We start from the raw sequence: 23,232 nt of genomic DNA on the forward strand, positions 1-23,232 counted from the left end.
TAGGGTATGAAATCTCTGCTACTCCTTTTACACAAAGTCATCACGCCGGAGCGAGTGCACGCGCTATCCTCAGCCTATCCTTGATCGTTTCCTCCTCCCCTTCAGAACTTCTCATCTGTTACATGAGTCCTGACCCCGGACATCAACAATTAGGAAGGTCATCATACTACCCGCTCACACTACGTGAGTCTTCATGAAATGCGCCCAGTGTAGGGTTACAAAGTCATCCGGACGCTGAGGAGAAGAGAGCACGATGACGAAGCCGATTTACGGCTCGGAAAATAGGACATTTTTGGTCAATCTTGTTGGGCCTGGGAAGCTGGATTGTCGCAACCGAAAAGGCAGAGCAAGTTGAGCTCTTGAAGCAGAAAGTGGCCTCCGTACTGTGATGTGGCTCGCCACGTCCAGTATTCTTATGTAAGGTCAGATACGTACCTAGTCTACGTATTCTTGGACATTGAACAGAAATCAATCAAACAAATACTCCAACGTTGCTTAGCTAGTAGTGATACATCGAGATGATTGTCTTTACCTGAGCTCTCCTTTACGCATCAGAATTTCAAAGGTCATGGTATCCAGGCCCAAGGGCATACAGCTCATTTACTTGATAGCCACATATGAGTCACATTACAGTAACGACTATTGTGAATAAATTTCTTGTGCTCAGCAATTGCTTGCGAAAAAAGCTCTGGCTACGTGCTAATCATGCGCTTCAAACGAACAAACAGTTCAATCTTAACCGTACTCCTTGCCCCAATCAATGCTTCGGTAATAGACTCTGGGTGCAGGTGCCCCATATACCACTTATCCTGCATGGCACTGTGTGCGTTTTGATTTCTAAATCATGCGGCATTCCTAGCTACGTACTGAGGGCTTTCCATCCAGCCTACAATGTGATAATGGAATAAAGCCATACTTAAGCACAGAGGCCTTCGCCAAAGAATATAACACCGCGGACAGCAGTTGATATTTCTATGGCCCCGATGTGGACAGCTTCTTGGGCTCAGGTTGATGTGCGGCATCATTACCAGGCCCGTGTACACTCTCAAGAGACCGCTTTTGACCTTGTCCCATGATTTGGTTCAGAACACCAGCACTAGGTACTGTGGTAGGAGGCGGCGCGGGGCTGGCCGTCTTGGCCAGCGGAGGATGTGTCACGACCTGAGGAAGAGGACTTATCGTCTTTGGAGCGGGCGTATCATGTAGGCTGCTAGTACCAAGGCCTGGGTTTGAGACAGTAGGTACTGTTGTAGAAGGTGGCCTATTGGGAGGTATTGACTGCACAATAGGAGATGGCGTTGGGCCCTTGGGTGCTGCAGTTGCAGCTTGCGCAGGGGCCGGAGATGGTGAGGGCCCTGTGGCCAAGATTGGAGCAATAGCTGCATTCGAGTTTGCAACTGATGGTTGTGCGGGTGCCGGGGTAGATGTAATACCAGGAGTGGAAGCGACCGTAGGGTTCGCGGCTGAGGCGGGAGTTGGTGCTGTTGCTGGTATTGGTGCCGATGCTGGTGCCGATGCTGATGCCGGTGCTGAGGCTTGCACTGGAGCTTTTGATGGAGATGTCATTGATGGGCCTGGGGCCGGATGACCTGCACCTGATGCCTGGCGGTTCATTGAAGGACGAGCTACAGATACAGCACCAGGTCGCATGATTGAAGGACGAGCAGGTGTCGTAGGCTTCGCAACTGACGGTGCATATGCTGTGCTCGACGCCGGGGCAGGATTCGGTGCTACAGCTGAAGACAGGGCAGGTTGGCCTGGCGTTGGCGAGGCAGACGTGGCATGACGAATTGCCGGGCTCGGTGACGCTTGCAGCGACTGTCGAGGCGAAGCCACAGAGTCAACTTGCGAGCTGAATTTCTTTCTCACATTGTTGATGATCTTGGTGACTTCCGTAACGAGCAGATCGTTGACTTGTTCCCAGCCCTTCACTTTGCCAGCATTGGGCAGTCCCTTGGCTTGGTTGACAGCAGATTCCATAATGAAATCCGCTTGTGGGCACTTGCTTCTGAACGTCTTCATAAAGTTGTCCCTGAAGACTGCGAGTGACGATTCAACTTCGGCGTCAGCTAACGAGGAAGCTGCAGGGCTGGGTCGTGGTGCTGGTGTCTGTTGTTTGGGAGGAGGAGGAGGAGGAGGAGGAGGAGGAGCAGCAGCTACGGGTGTCTGGACCGTAGGCGGCACGGGTGCAGGCGCAGTTGACGCTGCTGGCGGATGAGAATCTTCACCAAGAATTCTGAGTACCTCGTTTGTCAGTCTTGATTCAACCTTCTCAAAGCCGCCAATGGTCGGCAGCGCAGGAAGACCGAAAGCTTTGTTGATTGCAGTTTCCACGAGCTGTTGGATCTTGGCAGGGCTCACGCTGAGCGTGGACAACATCTTCAACATTGACTCCTTGAAAGTAACAATCTTGGGGTTGTCGGCCGGATTTCCAAGACCACTCTTGGTAGCGACAGGAACAACGGGAGCAGCACTCTGTTGAGGACGTGCACTCTGAGCTGCAGCCTGTGGTATACCAGTATGCTGCCCGTGCGAGTTTGGTGCTATAGGTGCTGCATTGAACTGAGCATTTGCAGTCGTCGTCGGTCTGGTATATGGAGAGCTGTAAGCACCTTGAGGTCCGGGCTGTCGTGGCAGTACGGAGGAACCTGGTGCTGCAGCCAGATGCGACGATGGGCCTTGTAGCTGCTGTGCATGATTGACTTGGCCATTTGTTTGAGGCTGCGAAGGTGCATAGTGTTGACTTGCCTGGCCTGTAGGCTGGCCATAAGTCTGCTGATGCTGAGCATTTGTTGCCATATTGCCTGGCAGCCCGTCTGCGAATTGCAGGGTTCCTTGCTGCATATATGTTGGATGATGATAGTAGGCCTGCTGGCCCATCTGGTGTAACGAACCCAACTGCCGTTCTGGAGTAGGTGCCTTGCGTTTCTTTCCCGCGTCAAGGTCGATGCCATGAACTCGTTGCCACAAGCCCGTTTCTTCATTTTTCTTGAATCCATCGTTCCCAATAAGATTGTGGCGCACACTACTTTCCCAGCCCTTCGTCTCTGCTGAAAAGTAGTACCACGGATACGCCGCGGTGATGCGTTTGTATATCTGTTTCAAAGACAGACCCTCCTCGGGCCCGGCTTGAAGCGCCTCGTCGATGAGATGGACGTAGTTCTTGGCGGGCTTTTTAAGTTGCTCATGTGTGTAGTCTTCGATCTTGAGGTCCAAGGGAGGTGACTTGGGTCGAATCTTCTTGTCCTTCTTGTCCTTGGCCCGTCTCTCCGGGTCTGAACCTTCCTCGCCATCTTCCCTCTTACGCTTGGTGTACTTGCGTTTCTCAGGCCTATCTCCGTCCTCTGGCAAGGGGTTCTTCCTCGGTCGTCCTACGGGGCGTTTGATCTTTTCACCTGCTGGTTCTTGCGGCAGAGTCTTCTTGGAAATCTGTTGTGCCTCGAGCTGTTTCTTCAGTAGCCGACGCTCTCGCTTAGACATGATTCCGTCTTTAGGCGGTCGTCCTGGGCCGCGTCTACGAGGCATGACAAAGTCCGGAGGAAGTTCCCCTCCGCCTTCGACAGACTGTAGAAGTGCTGCAGCAGTTGCAGCGTCCATATCCATATAAGGCAGAGCCTGATCATCGCCGAGAAAGTCGAGCTGGTCATCGAGGAGGGCCGCTTCTTCTGGATCTTCATCTTCTTCTGCAAGATCTTCTTCGGGCTCCTCCGATAGAGGTGGTGGAGTCTTGGCCACATGTACTGGAGATGGGCTGTCGGTGTTTCGCAAGAACTTCTTCTTCTGTTCTTGATCCGAATGCTCAAACTCCAAGCTCATCTCTTTTCCACCAACGGAACATCGTTTACTGGAAGCTTCGTCTACTTCGTGAAGATCTTCGGCTCCAGTCTTTCCGTTTTCCACACCATTGATGACAAAATAGAATTCGACATCCTTGATCTGGATTCGACTGCCGCTGCGCATGGTGACAGGCTCATCAGATCCGTAGTGCACATCATCACAGAAGAAGCCATTCTTGTGCAGTGCTAGACCCTCGAAAACTCCTTTCCTCTCGCTGAACTGGATCTTGAGATGTTGTCTCGAGATACCTTTTGTCCTAGCGGCAATATTTGGTCCGGGAGAATGGATACCGACGAATGGAACGTGAGATGAAGATGGTTGCATACTGCTGAGATCAACTGCAGCTGCCCCTTCACTATGAGAGACGTATTGCAGATTTGATTTTGCATTGTCGTCCTGGTCGTCATTGATCTCGGCATCATCATGCTGCGAGGGGGCCTTTTTCCTGGGCACATTGCTGTCTCCGCCGTCTGACTCTGGACCTAGGATACCTCCCTCTTCACTCACATAGGACTTGCTAAACTTTCCCCTGTCCCTGCCCACGGGAGTGGGCGGTGGCAAGCCTTGCTCCTCTGCTCTTTCGCACGCTTCTCTGTACTTGTTGGCACGTCTTTCGTCCCTACGAGCTTGCTCCATGGCTCTCTGATCGCGGCCAATGATCACAGCGTATGTAGTCATTTGGAAAACACTGTCGGCAAACTCGATTCTGGCAAATGATTCCAGCTTTTGACTTGCACTGGCGGACGCCGACTCAAAAGTGCCATCATCTTGACCACCCTGTGACGCGGCAAGCGAAATCTCTGAAGGGGCGATTGCGGTTGGATAATCCGACGGCATTGGCGCGTTTGCGCCCATCATGAAAGCGGCGGGGTCGATATCGGTCACTGTATTAGATCGAGACAATCTGCCAGTGTTGAGAGAGTGCTGCGGGTAGTTGATGTCGTCGTCGGTGGTTGCAACGGCAGCATATCCTTGGGATTGGGACTGCTGGGCTGCGAATGCTTGAAGATTTGACAAGTCTTGCAAATCTCTGTTCATGGCGGAAAGCGTAGCGGCAGAAATGTGCTCGTCCGTCAGCCTGGGAAGGTCTTCGTCGAGCGCGATATCGCCATTGGTGCTGTGTATCGCAGTCACGGCCGGGGTGGAAAGCGGCGACACAGTGGGCGGAGAAGGCATGTAATGATCCGGAAGGTGCGGCGCGCCAGTGGCAGATTCCCAAGATTGACTGTCTGCAGTTGCAGTCGCATTGACTTCGGCTTGTGTTTTCGATTGGGGCGGTAGCTCTGGCTCTGCATTCTGGATTTGCTCGTCAAGGTGGTTCGCAACGGGCGCATTTTCACCGTTGATTGCGATGATGTCGGTGGAAGTAGTAGTAGTAGGAAGGGACGTGGTAGTCTGATTGGTGGTTATTGGCTGGTCATTATTGGGCTCGGCCTCTCTCTCGATCTTGATTTGAGGTTCAACGCTATCCGGGTTTGCATCTGCCTGCGAAATAGGCTCGGTGTTGGCGATGTTGGTTCCCGGAGGTGGCGTGGTTGAAGGCTGCTGCGGAGGAGGTTGTTGTTGAAGAGCGCCTTCGCCCTCGCCCTGGCTGGTGATGTTAGCCAGGGCGCCAGCATCGTTGGACGAAGTCATCGCTAGTCAACGCTTGACAGCTCGTTCGCCGACCGTCTCCTACGTTCGGGGGTGCGACGCGACAAAAGATGGACGGACCGTCGTCGTCGTCGTCGGGTTTGTTGTTCTACAGCCCGGGATTCGAGGGAGCGTCGTCAAGTTCTCTCTTCCAGCCGACCGCCGCATCTAAAAAGTTCAAGCAGACCGATCAGTTCACTCTCCGCGCCAGAGACCCCTGCTAAACTGCCTGCCGTCGTGGAGAATCAGTGTTTTGGGCTCTGATTGGTCGATTTTGGCTTGCCATTGCAAAGAGCTCTGCGAACTTTCACGTTGGCCATCGGCGTTTTGCGCTCTAGAGCAGCCGATGTGGGGAACGACCGACGTTAGCTTCTTTCTTGGAACGCTTTGGGCACTTGTCGGTTCCTACGCTTTTTGAAAGAAAGAAAATAGTCGTACTTGACTGTAACGCTTTGTCAAGAGTCCAGAATTTGCTCTCTTTTTCTTTGCCCACGCCCAACTCTAGGAGTGGTGATGATGATCCTTCATAAGTGACAAAAAAAAAAAGGCAATATCATTCAATGTTCAGTATCCCACATCTTTTGTATCTGAAATATTAACATGCAAAATGGACGCAGCGGATGCGCAATGCGTTTGGCGTATTAACCGAGGCCGCAATCATGGCTTCTAGTCTACCTAGGATCATGTATGTATGTGTAGATGTTTGATCCTTCTCTGATGGTAGTGTACGTACTTTGAAAGGATCTGTTCAAACAAGATATATAAGAAGTTGGCAGTATCATGTTTGCTTTAGTATCCATCATCTGCCAGCCATGAGGTCTTGAACAGGCTTCATCCGGCCTTATTCAGCGCCAAGAAAGAATATCCGCGAGAGGCGCATACTGGACATGCTTTGGAGGAGACCCCGAATTCCCTGATCCGAAGCTACCACCGAGTTTAAACGGCCCACCTTTGCAAATGTTGGGCTGAGCGCGGAATAGTCGTAGTGCTACATCGCATGCTGCTTCCCGTCCACTTGAGACGACATGGACGGACAACCTTATATATCTTGAACAATCTTGTGTTCTCGTGCTCTGGCCGATGGCACGCCCTTGTGAAAATCAAAGGCATGGAGACTTTTGTCCACGATTGACAAGCAACTGGCTTCCAGGCTTCCTCTCTGCCACAACATCTCTGAGCTCCACGCATATGTACGTCATGTCGCTGACAGGGGGGTTTCACCAGGGACGTCGGTCCGCCAATCCAATCGAAAACAAGTTCTACATCTGAATCTTGTCAACTTGTTCCAATTGCGACTCACCACAATCCAATTGTTGCATGATAGGGATGCAATGCTAATCATCGTCCTCGGATCTCTTTTTGGGAAGGCGGTTCTCGGCACCAAAGTTGCATTGTTAGTCAATGAACCAGGGGGAAAAACTGGTTTAGTTTCCCCAGGGGTCCTCTTCTTTCAAGACCAAGGTGGGTATTTGCCACTATTCGCATAGACATACACGTAGAAGAGGCTCCAGTTTGCACGTGTGCATATGTAGGAGAATTCTTCTTTCTCTTCTCACATCACAAATAAAATATTGCCATTTTGAAAATACATCTCGTTTCAAAAACTCTCTTGAGCTCAATTGGTTTCATTCATACAAGGACGAACGCACGATTCGTCATTCCACTCCAGCAATGGCTGGTTCGCACACACGAAAGTCTTCAGAAGGCGCTATGCCCTCACGTGCCAGCACTTGGAGCGAAAAGCACACGGAGCGATATGGTTCAAGACGCACAGCACCGAGGCGGCAAGCTTCTGTCCCAGCGAAGCGCAGCGTGTCCGAGTACAGCAAGGAAACTTCAGTAAACACCAGCAAACCAGATATGCACCGCCATGCCTCATCATCGGCCAAGAAAACATCGACCACGGCGCCGCCGCTACCACGACCTGCGCCTCATCGGGCCAACACGAGCTTTCAAAGCCGCTACGTCGAGATGCTATTGGGCCTCGACACGATCCCCAGGATGCACAACATTTACGCCTCCTTCTTCCTCTGGATCCAGCTCGCCGGCTACGTCGTGTTTCCGGGCACGTTCACCAGTCTCCAGGACCTGTCCGAGGACCCCGAGGTGCAGGCCAATGCCGCGGCGAGCGCCATTGTCGACCACGTCAAGAACGTGCCGCTGCTCATTGTCGCGGCCGTCTGCTGCTTCCTCGGCAGCGCCGGCATGGTCTGGCTCATGATCAAGTGGCGCCGCAACTACATCTGGCTGCTCAACCGCCTCCTCCTGCCCGGTGCCACCAATGCGCTTGCTGGCTTGATTAGTACCATTGTCCCCGTGTACACGCAGCAGAATGGCAAATGGAGTGCCACGGCTGCCGCGAGCGCCTTCGTGGAAGGTTGCTCCTTGATTATTTGCAGCGTGCTGTTCTTGTTCATCAGCCAGGTGTTGCTTGCGAGGGTAAAGAGGAAGCACGCCAAGGAAGCCGAAAGAGCCATGGCTGCCGAGGGCGACGAGAGCTTGCTCCAAAGAACGGAAAGAAAGTTGAAAAGACCACCTCTGGAACCAGGAAGTGTTGTTTAGAGAGCTGTCAAGGACGGTGATTCGGATGGATTTGCTTTGTATACTGCTCGCTGGTCGAGTCTCTCATGATACCCTGTGTGTGATGGATATTTGGAAAGATTTGATATACTTGTGTCAGACTATGTTTCTTGAGCCTGGAAGTAGGGAGTTATTGGAATGGGAATAGCGACCTCTACTGCACAGGTAGCCTTTCTGGTCGAATGTTGCAAGTCTAAATCATATCTGTATTTGCTATAGCCTATTCGCGAACATGATACTAATTATGCAGAGTCTTGGGCAAAAGATAGATACCTCAAGTATTAAGGAGTGGTCTCATCTCATCATTCCGCCTCTTTCTCTCAATCCATTCCGCAATCTTGTAAGCACCATGGCAGGCTAGACCAGCTAGGAACCCTACAGCATCGTTCTTGAACGCCAGAATGCCAGCTGTGGTGACGAGCATCACTGTCCACCTCTCCAGCCGCTCTTCGTCCGAGACCCTTCGGTGGACGCGTCCGCTGGGCTCGATACTAGACTCCCAGAGGTCCGTCGCGCCGTGGTTCAGACTCTGTCCCACCTTGGCCAGCTCCAGGCCGGCGGCAATAACCATGATGCCCAGCAACGACTTGGGGAACGCCTGGATCAGGCCGAGCAGGGACTCTCCGAGCACCAATCCAAGGACGATCTTGAATAGACCAAGGAGTATGATGCTCGCTCCGCTACGCGCGCCGAAGCGGTACTGCGCTGCCAGTCCGCCGGCGCCGTGGCACACGGGCATTGCGCCGAACCAGCAGCCAAGCAAATTCATTAGTGCCACGCTGATACCAAGCTCCGTTACGCTCGGGTTAGGTAGGTTGGGCAACAAGTCGTACGCGAGGGCACTCGCGGCGATGACGGAGTTGAGGGTCGTCAGAGGCAGCTGCGCTATCCCCATGCCAATGGCATCAGGACTCCAGTTGGGTATCACAGTATAGGGACTCCAAAATCGGAACCAGGGAAGTGCATAGTGTTGTCCGTGGCCCAAGTGATCAGTCGTGAGGATGACAAAAGCCAGGATAATGCCGACCAGGAAAACAATCAGAGCATAGGGGAACCGAGGCAGCCTCTGCGTCGCGATCAAGGACAGGAATGCAAGCAAAGCCCATATGCGATTATCCAGAGGCCAAGGCAGAAACCAGACCAGTGGCCTGAGAAGCGATGTGCCTGCCGAAATAATGAGAGATAGGCCCGCGCCAAACTGAATACCCTTGATCACTGGCACTGGAATAACGCGAGTCACCCACTGAAGAAGACCTGTCACGCTGAGCACCAGCACAACGATGGATGTGACGCTGCCAGCAGCCATGGTCTCCCGAAGCGATGTGTGCGAGGCTATCGCTGCCGCGGCGATGGCCTATGTATTAATGCAATGCATTAGCCCGCAGCCGGTGGAGAGGAACCTTAGAACGTGTAACGAGCAGGGACCAGACCGCGGAAATATATCACCTACCTTCATGGGCTGCACCGGCAGCGGTATCCCAAATACTATACCCGTGACGAGATTATAGAAGCCAGAAAACACCAGAGTAGTCGACAGTGAGATGGAACCGTTGACCGCCAGCGTGATCATCAGAGGCAGCAGTGTTCCCAAGTCGCCCAGCGCACCCGAGAGCTCAGAGAGCGGGGAGCTCCGAAGCGTGTAGACATTATGGCGATGAAAGCGGCGAATGTTGGAAAAAAACGCCATGGTCGTCGTCGTTATGTATACAATTCGCCTGTCAAGACACAATATTGTCGGCGACGGATTTGACAGACCGACTTCATGGGATGCAATGATGAAAATAACCAAGAGACACAAAAGGCCGCGTGGTTCATCCAATAACGACTGGTAGCTACCGAGGCTCCACCACTAGAGGTGCAGCTGACAGTTGAGGTGTCACACCGAGTAGGTAAGACTGACTGCGGAGTTGTACTGGCAGACTGGTTGTTCAGAGCCGCCCATATCAATGGGTCGGCTTTTATTGGAATCCAATATCGTAATCAGGACCAAATTCCATCTATTTTCAAAACTTTGCCACTTTAGAGAGTAATTATTGTTAACAGTGTGCATTTCATCGCAAGATCGCTTGTGAGTGAGATTTGACTTTGAATGCTGTAAAAGCTTAAGTGCTTAGTGTCCTCATATCGACGTTCAATCGATACTGTTTTTTCTCCCCTTTTCTTTCTCTTTTGGGAGCGTGATGGTATGCGCATTCATACTTTTGTACATTTTCAGTCACTTGAGTATGCTAAAGTAGGTATAGGCATTTCAGGGAATGGTGTACCAAGGTAGGTCGATGGGTACAATGTAGGTGATGTAGGTAGCATCCCGCTCATGCTGTGAGATGCTTATAAGGCGGAACGGTGCCAAAGGGGGAAGAAGGAAAAAAAAAATTCGCGGGGCAGACGCAAAGTATAAGACCTATGGCGTTTCTTGGTCCAGGGGGAATATACTTTAAACAACCTGCAGAAGTATAGTGGTTCGCCCTGGGATATAAAAGTATAAAACCAAGTGCCGACTAGATATATATTTGTTTGACACGCGCTTATCTTTACATGCTAGCGGAATACTTCGTACAATATGTTTGCATGTCCATGTGGATAGTGGAAATATCTGTAAAAAGAGAACTAGCAACGCAGTGGTGCCGGCTTCTTCTGCTTCCGGGACGCCTTGGGCAAAGATTGGTGGTGGAAGTAATCTTTGACAGACACTGAGAGATTAAAACCTGTCCAATGCGATTCTGATCCTGTCTTATTGGTTTCACATCATGAAAGAATCAATGATCATTTGCCTAATTAGTCCATACCCTTCAAAATGCCCACCATCTGACATTCAGCCCAATCCTTGCTTACGCACATCATGACCTCTCGGCATATCATTTATCATTATTTCTTTTTGCTGAAGAATGGGCGGTCGAGCGACTCGGGCCCCGTCTTTGCGGGCGCTGCTTGATTCATTCGGCTCCAAAGCGATTGGCCAAGAACATGTTCAAGTGGGTAAGCCCAGGCCGTAAACCACATGGATCAATCCTCTGGAATGCTTTAGTTCATGTTTTGGCGCACGGGAAGCGACGTCTCCGACAGCCTTTTCCCACCCACAATTTTTCTGATGAACATTTCGGATTAGCTGGAAAGGGGGAATGAGAATGAGCCCGTCCATAACGCCCATCATGGCGCATATAATCAAGTGTGCGGGGACACCTCTTGTTCGCTCGTCTTCTCTTGTTTGCATGTTTTTGCCATCCTCTTGCTCTTTTCCAGGGGAGAGCGTTTGGACGACGACAAGTGGCGCCGCTACAGACAGTTACGCTTGTTTCGCCTACCGTTGCGCTCGAGCTGGGTAGTGAAACACGGAGCTCTTCGACAAGAAACGCCTTGAAATATATATACAATCGACAAAGGCATTTTGCGGCCCCGAATCTTGTCGGCTTCCAATTGCTACAAAAATCATTCACTCCGGGGGAAAAAAAAAATGCCGTCGACAATATTATACTTGGTCGCGTCACTGGTCGCATACCAAGTGTACCGATATGTATCTGGATTGCGGCAGAACATTGCCAAGGCCAAGGCGACTGGCCTGCCATACTTTGTCGTCCGTAAGTTGACAAACGAGATGTGCGCACAGAGATGATCAATGGGCCAAGTTAATCTGTATTTAGCCATGAGTCCAATGAACCAACTTGGCCAACTCGTGGCACCCGTGGTGCTTGGGATATGGAAGATGCTTCCGCGCAAGTACTGGGAGGATATTCTGCCGTGAGTATAGCGCACCGCCAATTGGGGTTACCCAAACGAGAAGCGATTCGCTAACTAGAGTTCTACATAGCGTCTTGCTACCCGACTGGCAATATGTCTATCGATTCGAAGTGTTTGCGAAATTGGGCGAAAACTTTGTCGTCGCTTCACCAGGAGAGGTGTGCCTGTATACCGCCAGTGCCGAGGCGATCCACCAGATTACGTCGAAAAGAGAAGCATTCCCGAAGCCCACTGAAATATACAGGATGCTGGATCTATACGGACGGAATGTAGTGACCACCGAGGGAGCTGAGTGGCGAGCACATCGAAAAGTGACTTCGACGTCTTTCAACGAGAAGAACGCTGCCCTGGTGTTCCACGAGACTATTGCGCAGACGTACGGACTATTGAAGCAGTGGCTCGGACCAGATGGGAAGGGAGGCAAAACCATCAAGACTGTCGAGGACGATACAATGACGCTCATGCTGCACATTATTGGCTATGCTGGTTTTGGGCTTCGGTTTTTATGGTCTGACCAGACCATGAGTCCAGACATTGACCCCAAGGCCGCCAAATTCTCATCACTCGAAGCCCCTGCCGGCCACAGCTTAAACTTCAAGGATTCGCTCGCAGGAGTCTTGCACGGCATTATATGGTTGATCCTGATGCCCAGGTGGCTACTGCGGTGGCTACCATTCCAGAGTCCCAAAATGGCACTCACCTCGGAGAACGACCTCGTCAAATACTTCAGGCGATTCGTCCAGGACAAGATCCAAGACACGCGAGAAGGCAAATCCGATGAAGGCATGAACATCATGGGCATGCTCGTCCGCACCAGCTACGGCGATGAGTCCAAGGACACAAAGTTGGCTCGCCTTACAGACGACGAAATCATTGGCAACGCGTTTGTCATGATGGTTGCAGGGCATGAAACAACAGCAAACGCAACGCACTTTACCCTCGTGCAACTGGCCGCAAATCCCGAAGTGCAACGACATGTTCAGCAGGATGTCGACAGAATCTTTGGAGACGCGGATTCAAAGACCTGGGACTACGACCAGTGCGTCAACCCGCTCATGGCGTCCAATGTCGCCGCTTGCATGAACGAGACTCTTAGGGTCATGCCTCCGGGCGTCGAGATCCCTAAACGGGTGTCACCAGGCCAAGACCAGGTGCTTACCGTGGACGGAGAGAAGCATATTTTGCCGGCAGGCGCGCGCATCGGTCTCATCGCGGTCGCAGCGCAGCACAACCCCCGGTACTGGCCCAGCAAGCCGAGCAAGATTAGCGACGCCGATAATGATGTTCTCGACTGGGTGCCCGAGAGATGGTTCCGCAAGCAGGCTGACGGTCACAACACGGAGGTTGAGGGTGCCGACAATGAGGACTTTGGTGGTTTCGCAGGTCCTGACACCAGCGTGCAGCTCTTCCGGCCGGTGCGCGGCAGCTATATCCCCTTTTCAGACGGCGCGCGATCATGTCTGGGTAGACGGATCGCCCAGGTTGAAATGGTCGCGGCACTGAGTACCATCTTCCAAAAGTACAGCGTTGAGCTGGCCGTTGATGAATGGGCCAGCGACGACGAGGTGGACAAGATGAGCAAGGAGCAAAAGAGAGAGCTCTATGCGAAAGCGCAGGCCAAGGCCCGGGAAACTATGAGAAGCGCCACGAGTATGATCACGCTCAAGCTGCATGGAAACAAGTTTGTGCCGATTAGGATGGTGCCGCGGGGCGAAGAGAGATTTGTTAGCTGGATCGAGTAACGACCAGTGTTATATATAATAGACAGCCAAGTTGCAAAGCAAAAAAAGCATCATATCAAGCTATCAACCAAAACGAAGGATATCGTGATACATCTACGAAGTAGTCTAGAGTATATTGGGGTGTTGCTGGCCATGCGCTGAACCTCGTCGCTCTCGTCTTCTACACGAGTCAGGTAGACCCAGTTGGGAGGAACATTACGTAGGTGAATTAGAGCCATCTATACCCAATGTATTGACGCGGACGCTTTTGTTGCGCGTAGGAAATGATCATCGGAGCCAAATCCATTAGTCTATGCCCTACGACATTGATTGCTGACGGTAGATTATCTCCATACTGATAACATGGGCTGATGGTACATGGTACAGCTCATGCTTGTTCAGTGTTGTCAATTGTCGCATACTGGAGGGTTTTACCCCCCCAGCCACCCGAATTTATTTTGACATTCTGGGGGTGGCGGCCAGAACCCAACAGGAGGATCCACCCGCTGTCACATCACTTTCGCACTGCTCACTCACATCCCCTCCCCTCAGGTGCCGGGCGGGCGTAGAGAAATAGAGCTCCAATTCAGTCACTAAAGCTTGAAGCTTCCCCCATCCGTGTTGATTTCCCATATTCCCCCCGCGACCGACCCCCCGGCTCCTCGACCAAAACAATAGAAAGCACAACACGCTTGCGAGATAAACAACCACCATCCCTCTTCTCTCGATTATTATTACCACCAGCTATTGCACCAAGATCTCTTTAAGCTAGCACTACAAGCACCAACCCCGACGCGCCCCTCCTCCTCCCATCTAGCATTTTTCATAAAAAGCATCTATCAATCGATAACAACATCACGGGCCATCCGTGACTATATCCCCTCGCAAAGTATATCAATCTGGTCGCATTAGTGACGCGATCACGTTGATATCAATTTTCAATTCCCACACATTCCAGTCCTCTCTATAGGCGTTATTACACCCCCTGCCATGTCTGGCGCGAATAGCTGGCTGCAACGGCAGCGAAAGGGCGATTTGGCCGAGTTGGCGCAACACACGGGCCTGAAGAAGTAAGTAGTCTGTCATTCCTTGCTAGATATTCCTCGTGATGCCATACCAATCTTTACGTCGCGCTGCTGCGATTCGCATCTCTATTGTCGCGGCTTTCAGTCACTATACTGGGCTACCATGATGATGTGGTTGGTTGTGGGCATGCAGTGGGTCGAGTCGCGGCGGCGCGCGTATTAGCGAAATGCATCGAGTAATGCAAACACAGAGCTTCCTGCGAAACACCATGGCTAACACGACGCGACTAATAGCTTTGAAGCGTTCAAGAAGCCCGAGTTGGAGCTTGCCCTCGATGAGCACCTTGCCGAGAACGCGACGACCTTTTCGTCAGACCCAAAGCTAGCTCCCTACTTCTCGAGTCGCGCCAGGACGATCGGCTCGCCACTGAAGAGAGGTTCAACCGCCTCTGATGGCACCGAGGAGAAGATCAAGGTCCCGCGACGTCGCACCATCAAGGCTGTTGAAGATGCTCCTGCCTTGCCCCCAGCGCTGGCTTCTGTTGTAGCTGCCGCTCCCGAGTATGTCAAGTAGCCTCCACCGTCCGCATCGCGCATCGCCTCGCGATGTAGTACCGGGTATGACGCGTTCACTAACACATGTGGCTGTAGGTCGGCATCTGAACCAGCATCTGGATCTGAAGAGGAGCCAGCCACCAGCACCGCTGTCACCACTGGCATCTCCAATGCCCTTGTTCAGACTCCCGGGCGCGCTCTTTCTCTCGCCAGCCGCATCCCTCTACCTGCGACTCCCGCCGACGTTGCAGAGGCTGTCGACCGCCACACGGTTGCTCTGCGAAACCGCGCCAGCTCCATTTACAAGGAGTCGGGCATCACCGAGGTCACCCACGCCACCAGGGAAAGTCTCTCGACTGTCAACTCCATCCTGGGCATTGTGTCGCTTTTCGAGCTCTATTTCCTGCGCCCTGAAGTCCTGCCTGACCGTTATGCATTCACCATCCCAGCAATCCACTTCCTGGGCACAAATGACTTTCCCGTCCATGTCGCCGACCTGTTCCTGCTGCTCACCTCTTCGTTCTGGTCGCCCACGCTCACCTGGCTGTTCACCAGCACGATACTGCCCACTCTTGCCGGCTACTTTTTCAACCTTTCGGCAGCAAACCAGCCAACCCGCCGCACGACTCGAAACACCACACCCACCCCTGATTACGTCGTGGATCCTCTGACCTTTAGCATCGTCAAGGCCTTGATCTCGTTCGTCGTATACGGGCAGGGCGTCACCTTTGGTGGCTGGCTCAGCGAGGAGTCCATTGCGCGAATCAACGGCTCCGTCTATGGTGGCTACAAGGGCATCCTGACCGGCACAGCCGTTACTGCTCTCATCAGCATTTACGATGCTGTGCTAAAGAAGTAAAGCCGGTAGTGCCTGAAATACCCCGGATGAGCACTTTTGGGTTTACCCAGCTCTCTTGCACATATTGATCCGCACCCCCCAAAGCGGGAAGGGCTCGGACCATGCATTCCAAAATGCCATTATATACTCTTTCTTCGAAGCTGGCGTTCCATGGTGTTCTTGGCGTTGTTTGACCTTTTACATTTTTCGCCTGATACCTGCCTCTTCATTTTGGGCGCTTCTTGCTACTGGTACTTATCCAGAGCGTTACTTGTGCTTGTCGCATCGGTGGGCCACTTTTTTGACGGAACATTATGGGGCTTTCGTGGTGAATTCTTTGAAACGCGTTGGAAGGTTTCCATGTTGGGTTTCATATGAAATGACTAGGAATAGCATGAGTTATCTTCATGTCTATTGCCTAGTGAGTGAATATAGCGAGGAGTGGCATGAGGAGTTGAGAGTGGGAAAAGGGGTCAGTCAGCTTCGAATCACTGAGCTGCGTGTATAGGTCGCCTCGGCAATTGGAGAAAGTAGTCATGTTTTCAGCGTTTTTTGAATCGCCATCAGCATGGTCTCGATGCATACGATGGATGAAACAGGGTTTGATTTCGTGATTGAATATATTCTGGTTTCTTACTATGTGACTTGGGTTGCCTCTTACAATAGAGCCCAAAACGATACCCTTTTCTGCTATGCAATGCGCATGAAATCACTCTGGAGATCCTATATGAACAATGTTCGGCAATCCGAGTGTACCGGGGATCGATTCCTTCCTGGGTCAATGCTACATTCCGTGGGTTTTATAGTAGAGTGACCAATCACAAGTACGGCTTTCTTGGCGATCTGCTTTACTACCATGCTACGAGTGCGAGTGTCAATTCGTCGGCTTGGTCTATGATCCTTCAAGGCTGGAAAGATTACAGTGTCAACAATCACTCACAGCCGACTTTGCGGAAGGACATCTTTAGTCTGAATACTGGCCCTCTCTTTGTTATGGTTTGAATCAGATTGTCATTCGGTATTGGCATCAATATTACTTGCAAATTTGGTAGGGTCAACTACTTGTAGGACTTGAAAGCTTTGTGTACCTTTCTGACATTGGTGCTCATGCTCACGTTGGACTGGTATCCTACAATTGTTCTACATAGGATCCTCCAGCTTACGGACTTCTAGGCGTGGGGGTTCATTCAATGCAATTTTCCCCCTTGCGAAGGAGCTGAAGATTGATTCGGACAAGGCTGTGCTGTGCCGTGCAACCACAGTCTAATAAAAAAGAAAAAGAAGAACCAAGCCAAGTGTCATATCATTGCACCCAATCAGCTACACTTCACTGCAATTTTAATCCTTACAAAAGCGATCACTCAGCTGAACGTCTTAATCGTCACTTTTTACACTTTGGCCTCGTGCTGACACAACGAATCTTCTCATGCATGTACCACTGGTGCCAGAGTGTCTCTTTTCCTCCATCTCTAATCGCTTCATGTCTACGTGCAACATGACCTTTGCTCCAGCAAGCAGTCGTCATGTTCCAGAAGCAAATGACCATGATGCCAATTATGGCTAACGATACGTTCGATGAGCGCAACTCATACGAAAAGACATGATAATATATATATACCGAGTCTCGACAATAGAACGATGGCTGTGAACTTTCTCTGTGCGCGAAAAATTGTCGTGGACGAGGAGCCACGGCATGGTACTTTGCTGCAGGACTATTCTGCTCACGTTGGGCGGTAGGGATGCAGCCAACAGCACCTGCCATGATATTTACGCCCTTCGGGAGGGTCAAAATTGCAGTGAATGTCGCGGGTTAGCGGCTCATTTCTCATGTCCGACAACTATGGTGGTTGTTGCTATTGGACCGAAGACTTGTGTGGTCATCATACTTCTAAGCGAGCCACTGAGAAACCACAAGCTTTACAGCTGAAGGCATACGTGATCAATATGGGTAAAGCCCGGCGGGCATACTACCTCAGTTGTGCTGATTCCCGCCGTGGAGGTTGAAATTACAGTGCAATTCTCCATCATCTTCTCTGCAAGGCTTTCTGAACATATAGTCACTACCAAATCAGAAAATTGAATGCACAAAAATTCATGACCGGAGAGCAAGGCTGTAGCATGACAGGAAAGCAAGTCACTGGAGTTACTTGAATGTCCACATCTGTCTGCAATTCGTGGCACCTGAGCAGCACTTTTTGCTTTCATAATGATCCTGTCTCAAGTCCTCAAGTTGATGTTCATGTCAGATTTTTATTCTTCATTTCCTGTCTGTCTCTCTAAAGCTGAACAAAAAGCAGAAAAAGCTACTTGAAGTCTAGCATATGTTCACCTTTTTGCGGTGTGATCTGCCTCCATATATACACATACAACAAACAAACAGAATCTCTACAATGAGTGCTCTAAACGCCATCGCTCCTTCATTGGTCATCCTTCTTGGCCGATATTGTAGTTCATTATGGATGGACTTGTCGTCTCACGCCATATCGAACCCCGTCAACGTTTTATGACAGAATTATATATCTTTGGCAAGGGTATGATGCCTTATGCCTCTGAAAACATGAGAATCCGAGCCAGCCGCTATATAAACGCCGATCCTTTCGCGAGAAGGAAGATAAAATGTTTTTCCAGAGTACGCCGCCAGTACTCGGTACTGAGAAAATGATGGTGGTGGATATGTACATCCAAGGGCTATTCTTTCAAGTGCGAAAGTTCCTTGGTTTGGTTCAATTCCAAATGCTGCCATGACTGCTAGCTTAGGTGTCGAACTTTTGTGAGGTCTTGCTCTACCTGTAGCTGAGCAGCAAATGAAAGATTTTTTGGTGGAGGAAAGAGCTTAGAGACACCCTCTAGCTATCCCACTCGGCTGGGTTTTCCCACTTGATAGGGTGTACCAGCATGCTGCGCAAACAAAGTCTTCCAGAGCTCTCCTCGTTGGCCTCTTCAGCACGCCCACCTCTAATGGAGCCCTCGCCTGCGCGGCCACCGTTGTCGCCTCGTCCGTCATATTGTGCATAGCCAAGCCATCTGCGCCATAAGAGTCCTGCAAATTCGCTGTTGTAATACCACGAAGTGCCTTTGTGGTTGTGCTCGTTGGTAATGTCAAAGGGGCTTCCATGGCCGCCAGAAGTGTGGTCACGGCCACCGTTGAAGTTCTCCTCAATGGCCTCAACTGGCCACGCACGATCAAGATATACGGGGTGAGGAGCATAAACAGCCTTGAGACCGTGGTGAAGTGCCATGGATGGGGGGAACATTTCGCTAAACATGCTGTGGTGGAGACGCCATGTTTCCTCATGCATAACACTGAGCAGGCGTCGGGACAACCGAGAAGCAGTGACAATGGCGCAGCGTCGCGGAGGTTGTTGGGCCTTTTGATTGTAGCCGCTGGCGTCGCTGGCAAACACCCAGCCAGACTCGGCGGTATCGAAGAGAGGGTTGAGTGTGATGAGATCTGCTTCTTCGCCAACGCCACATTGGCTCATATCACTGCCTGTAGAGCATGTAGATGGCATGAAGCCTTCCTCTCCATCCTGCAAGTTTGTCTTGCCGGCGAAAATCACAGGTCCCAAAACACCTCGGCGACCCGCCTGGCGAGTCTCAAAATCGACGATCTCGGTAAAGTTGTCCCATGTTCCGTGCAACTCGGGGATATAGTACTTGCTGGCACGCTCCCACATACCAATACGGCTCTGCTTTGCACCCCACTTGCCGAGCTTGTCAAAGAGCTCGTAGTAAGATCCGACCCAGCGCATATCCATCTCCCAATTCCAGAAGTGTGCGTATTCCGGATGCATATTGGCAAAATGCTGAAGTGGCATGTGAGCACTGCGGTACACGCCGTGAATATCGCCGTTACTGGGGTTCTCGAATGCATCTCCAAAGCTACCGGGATAGTAAAGCTTCATCTGAGGCTCTGACCAAAGAGTGCAAAGGCCATGGAACTCCTTGGGAACGCTGGCATCAAGCACCTTTTGGGCTGTCTCGGGGTCTGCCCAGATGGGCAGGTCAGGCTCACGGACGTGCAACAGGAAGTGTACGTCATATTCACCGCCAGACCGCAAGTTGAGCTCGGTAATCATGGCGCGGAAATTGAGAAGGGCGTGAGCAGTCCACTTGAAGCCGACGTATGTACGAATGACGACTGCAGTACGATCAATCTTCTTTAGGCCCTGCGTTGACTCCTCGGCGTCAAGGGTCTCATTTCCAGTGTTGAAGCGGTGCTCGTTGGATTGGAAGCAGCGCTCCTGGGCACCGGCCCAGTCCATGCCGTCCCAGTCAATTTGTCCGCTCTTCTCCCACACTGCACGGCTACCCTCATTTTCAGTATCGGTGCCTTCTCCTGTGCCGCCCTGCTGGACAGAGTATCCAAGTCCGTATGCGCCATATCGACCGAATCGATCAAAGCAAACGTCCTCGCGAATTCCGAACAAATCGTAGGATCCAATGGCTGGCTTGGCTTGGCCTTGGGGAACACCGTCGTAAGCGTAGACATCGGGAGCCGGGATAGTTTTCTCAGCATCAAGGTAGCATTTGTTGACCTTGTGGTAATTGTTCTTGTACTCGTTAGAGTCGTACTTTGGGTGAGGACTGTATGGTGAAGGTGTTGGGAGGGCCGTATTATGCACTGAAGGCACTGGAGCTGTAGGCGTGGCAGCATCTGCTGGTACTGGATACTCGGGCTTGTATTCAGAGAATGAGACCAGTGATCGCAGACCATTAAAGTATCTATCCAGACTGCTGGCTGTTAGTTTCTATTGATTTCAACTTCGGGTATGTCACATACTGCTCGTAGTCAAGCCAATGGGGTCCATTGGGCTTGGACTTGCCCTTGCCCTTTGGCTTCTGCTTGGTATCTTCAGAGTTCTTGGAATGCTCCTCCAAGTCTTCCTTCACATCGCCTTTCGAGTCTTCCTTGCCCGTCTTTGATTGATCCTCTTCGGAACTTTCCTTGCTCGACTGCTCGGACGATTTCTCCTTGGTTTCCATGATTTGTTGAGTCTCGTCGGCATTGTCTTGGCTAGACTGCTTCACTAGCTGATCAACGGTGTCTTCAAGACTGTGTGGGAGCTTGTCTTGCGGTACGTCAATTGTGCCCATCTGCACAAGATCCAAGACATTTCGGCTGTGGTAACTGTGGTTGTAGAAGGTAAAAGAGAGTACGACGACCACCAAAACGGTCCATATTACCACTCTTCTATATAGGCAGTGCCCTAGCAAGGTCCTGACCCGAAGCTTTGGTTGTGGTTTTGTTGAAATGGGCAAGAAGAGCTCCCCCTTTCGTCCCATGGTGTCGGATTCCGAGACGAGACTCGGTGAATGAGTCTGAAAAATGGTATTCGAGTAAGTTGAGAAGCGGTTCTGCGTCCAGGTGTACTTGTAGTTGACAGGCTCGAGGAATGCAACGGCAAGCCGTGAAAAGGATTAGATGTTTGCCGTAGTAAAAACCATCTGAAGTTTATGCAGTTATTTTCGTACTTGTGGAAGCAAAGCTACACAGGCTGCAATGACCTTTGCAGTTTTGCGCGTGCCAAGACAAGCAGAAATGGCTATGCGATTCTCTCAAGACAGGACTGAGCCGAGCTTTGGGGTACAAACAACGTGGTACCAGCTGCAAGCGTTGGACCGGGATGATCAAGACCTAGGGACTACGACAAAATAGTCGAAGAAAGGCGATTTGGGTAAAAAGAGTGTACAAGAAAACAGAAAAGATGGACAAGTGAAGAGTGACGTAGAAAATTGTTGGTGGTTGTGTTTGTCGAAACTAGATTGGTCGGAGAGAGGGAAAGAGCTCCTACGCAGTTGACAGTTGAGGAAGGAGGGACGATGGTATGTGTAAGTCTTCTTGTCCGTTTCCGTGTTGGACAAGAAAAGAAAAAAGAAGGCAAATCAAACTCGCTAGCACCAACAGAATAGGGGCCCAATAAACATACGAATTGACAAAAAGAGGTGCGAGGTCCTGGCTGTGCACAGCACCAGTTGATGTATGGTACAGATGGTCGCCGTTGGTAGAGAGACAAGACCAGAGCTTCGAATGGCCAGGCAAAACCGGAAACCGAGCGAGTGTGGGTTTACATCTGATGTTCCCAAACGGACGGCGGAACGCTTTGCCTTTCTATTCTTATTCCTCCTCCGTGGAGTCTGTGTATATATGTACCGGCGCCGGTCCATGTGCGGGATGGACAAAGTATACTAGTAGTTATTTAGGGAGATGTACCTTGGTTACGGCACGGATGGAGTCAAAGTCGCAGGGACTGGGGATCGGACTGAATCATAGATAGATACCAAAGTATGGGTGGGACAGCATATACATGGGGATGTACATTACGCAGCTACATAGTTTCAGAAGACGAGTCCGCTGGGAAGAAATGTACATGTTGTACATACATGATATGAACGCGCACTGAAATGACGAGCTGGGCGGAAATACGGGGCATACTTTTGATCAACTTCTGGACCCTGGAATAGTTCAATGTTCTCCTTCTCTCTCCTTGAGGGCAAGCTTGGGAGAAGACTAGGATAAGGAGAGTCAAAGACTTCACACTACATTGCACACGCACTGGAACGGGGGCAAAGGCAATGAGCTGAGTTTGAATTCTCTTGGGTGAAAAGACCGTTTCTTGCCTCTCACTTTGCCTGCAGCCTGTACTGCGCTGCACTGCATTCTGCAACTCTAGTCAATGACCCGATCAAGCAGCTCCCCGGTCGTTATCAATGCGTTACACCTTATTGAGATGTGTCGTTGGTGTTCTGCTGGATCGAAAGCACCGGCCAAGGAAAACGTGCTTGCGTGTCTGGTGGCATTCTTTTTCTTCAAGATAATGTGGGCCGAATTCAACATACAAGACAGACAGGGCGGCGGCACCCTTTGGAAGCAAGTCCAAGGTTGTATATCTGTCGTAATAGTCTTGTGCTGCGTGGGGCGTTGTGAACGCGCTTCGATTAGCGGAGCCACCCCGGCTTGGCACCCTTACCTTGCTGTAGGCGTCGTCACCTACTGCCTTTGGGGGTCTAGATCCGCCGCGAAAACCAACCCAGATGCCCTCCAGCTCTCTATTTGGTACGCCCTAAACCAGGCCTGGAGCATCCAGTGCTTGGTTTCGGCCGTGGCAATGGGACGCTAAGGTTGAAACAAAAGAGCAACTGGGCGACGTTACCTGACGATTTCTGAAATTTCTAGTCTCGCTTACGGGTCTTCTCAGGACCATTCCATCAGTCCATTTGCTGAATTCTTCACTTGTTCATCAGCAGATCCTCAATTCCTTTTCTCATTAAACCCACACATGGCCAGACATCTAGCTACGGGAGTTGC

The 23,232-nt window shown here is 51.1% G+C and overlaps 6 protein-coding genes across 6 annotated transcripts; 3 read left to right on the forward strand and 3 right to left on the reverse strand.

The window, feature by feature from the left end:
• Nucleotides 1–972: 972 nt before the first annotated feature.
• PFICI_06590 (uncharacterized protein) lies at nucleotides 973–5,472 on the reverse strand (the record flags this gene model as incomplete). The annotated part of the gene is made up of 1 exon (XM_007835171.1): nucleotides 973–5,472. The coding sequence occupies one exon, from the start codon at nucleotides 5,470–5,472 to the stop codon at nucleotides 973–975; it is 4,500 nt and encodes a 1,499-aa protein (XP_007833362.1).
• A 1,668-nt stretch (nucleotides 5,473–7,140) lies between these two features.
• Nucleotides 7,141–8,031, forward strand: PFICI_06591 (uncharacterized protein; the record flags this gene model as incomplete). Its single annotated transcript, XM_007835172.1, has 1 exon — nucleotides 7,141–8,031. The coding sequence occupies one exon, from the start codon at nucleotides 7,141–7,143 to the stop codon at nucleotides 8,029–8,031; it is 891 nt and encodes a 296-aa protein (XP_007833363.1).
• Nucleotides 8,032–8,323: 292 nt separating this feature from the next.
• Nucleotides 8,324–9,736, reverse strand: PFICI_06592 (uncharacterized protein; the record flags this gene model as incomplete). The annotated part of the gene is made up of 2 exons (XM_007835173.1): nucleotides 8,324–9,403; nucleotides 9,500–9,736. The coding sequence occupies 2 exons, from the start codon at nucleotides 9,734–9,736 to the stop codon at nucleotides 8,324–8,326; spliced, it is 1,317 nt and encodes a 438-aa protein (XP_007833364.1).
• A 1,764-nt stretch (nucleotides 9,737–11,500) lies between these two features.
• Nucleotides 11,501–13,526, forward strand: PFICI_06593 (uncharacterized protein; the record flags this gene model as incomplete). The annotated part of the gene is made up of 3 exons (XM_007835174.1): nucleotides 11,501–11,624; nucleotides 11,688–11,784; nucleotides 11,855–13,526. 3 exons carry the CDS (start codon nucleotides 11,501–11,503, stop codon nucleotides 13,524–13,526), a joined length of 1,893 nt encoding a protein of 630 aa, XP_007833365.1.
• Nucleotides 13,527–14,495: 969 nt separating this feature from the next.
• Nucleotides 14,496–15,944, forward strand: PFICI_06594 (uncharacterized protein; the record flags this gene model as incomplete). Its single annotated transcript, XM_007835175.1, has 3 exons — nucleotides 14,496–14,575; nucleotides 14,825–15,091; nucleotides 15,182–15,944. The coding sequence occupies 3 exons, from the start codon at nucleotides 14,496–14,498 to the stop codon at nucleotides 15,942–15,944; spliced, it is 1,110 nt and encodes a 369-aa protein (XP_007833366.1).
• Nucleotides 15,945–18,769: 2,825 nt separating this feature from the next.
• On the reverse strand, nucleotides 18,770–21,209 carry PFICI_06595 (uncharacterized protein; the record flags this gene model as incomplete). Its single annotated transcript, XM_007835176.1, has 2 exons — nucleotides 18,770–20,657; nucleotides 20,707–21,209. 2 exons carry the CDS (start codon nucleotides 21,207–21,209, stop codon nucleotides 18,770–18,772), a joined length of 2,391 nt encoding a protein of 796 aa, XP_007833367.1.
• Between the last annotated feature and the right edge of the window lie 2,023 nt (nucleotides 21,210–23,232).

This window comes from Pestalotiopsis fici, assembly GCF_000516985.1.
Source record: "Pestalotiopsis fici W106-1 unplaced genomic scaffold PFICI_Scf_4, whole genome shotgun sequence".
NCBI classification, from domain to species: Eukaryota; Fungi; Ascomycota; class Sordariomycetes; order Amphisphaeriales; family Sporocadaceae; genus Pestalotiopsis; species Pestalotiopsis fici.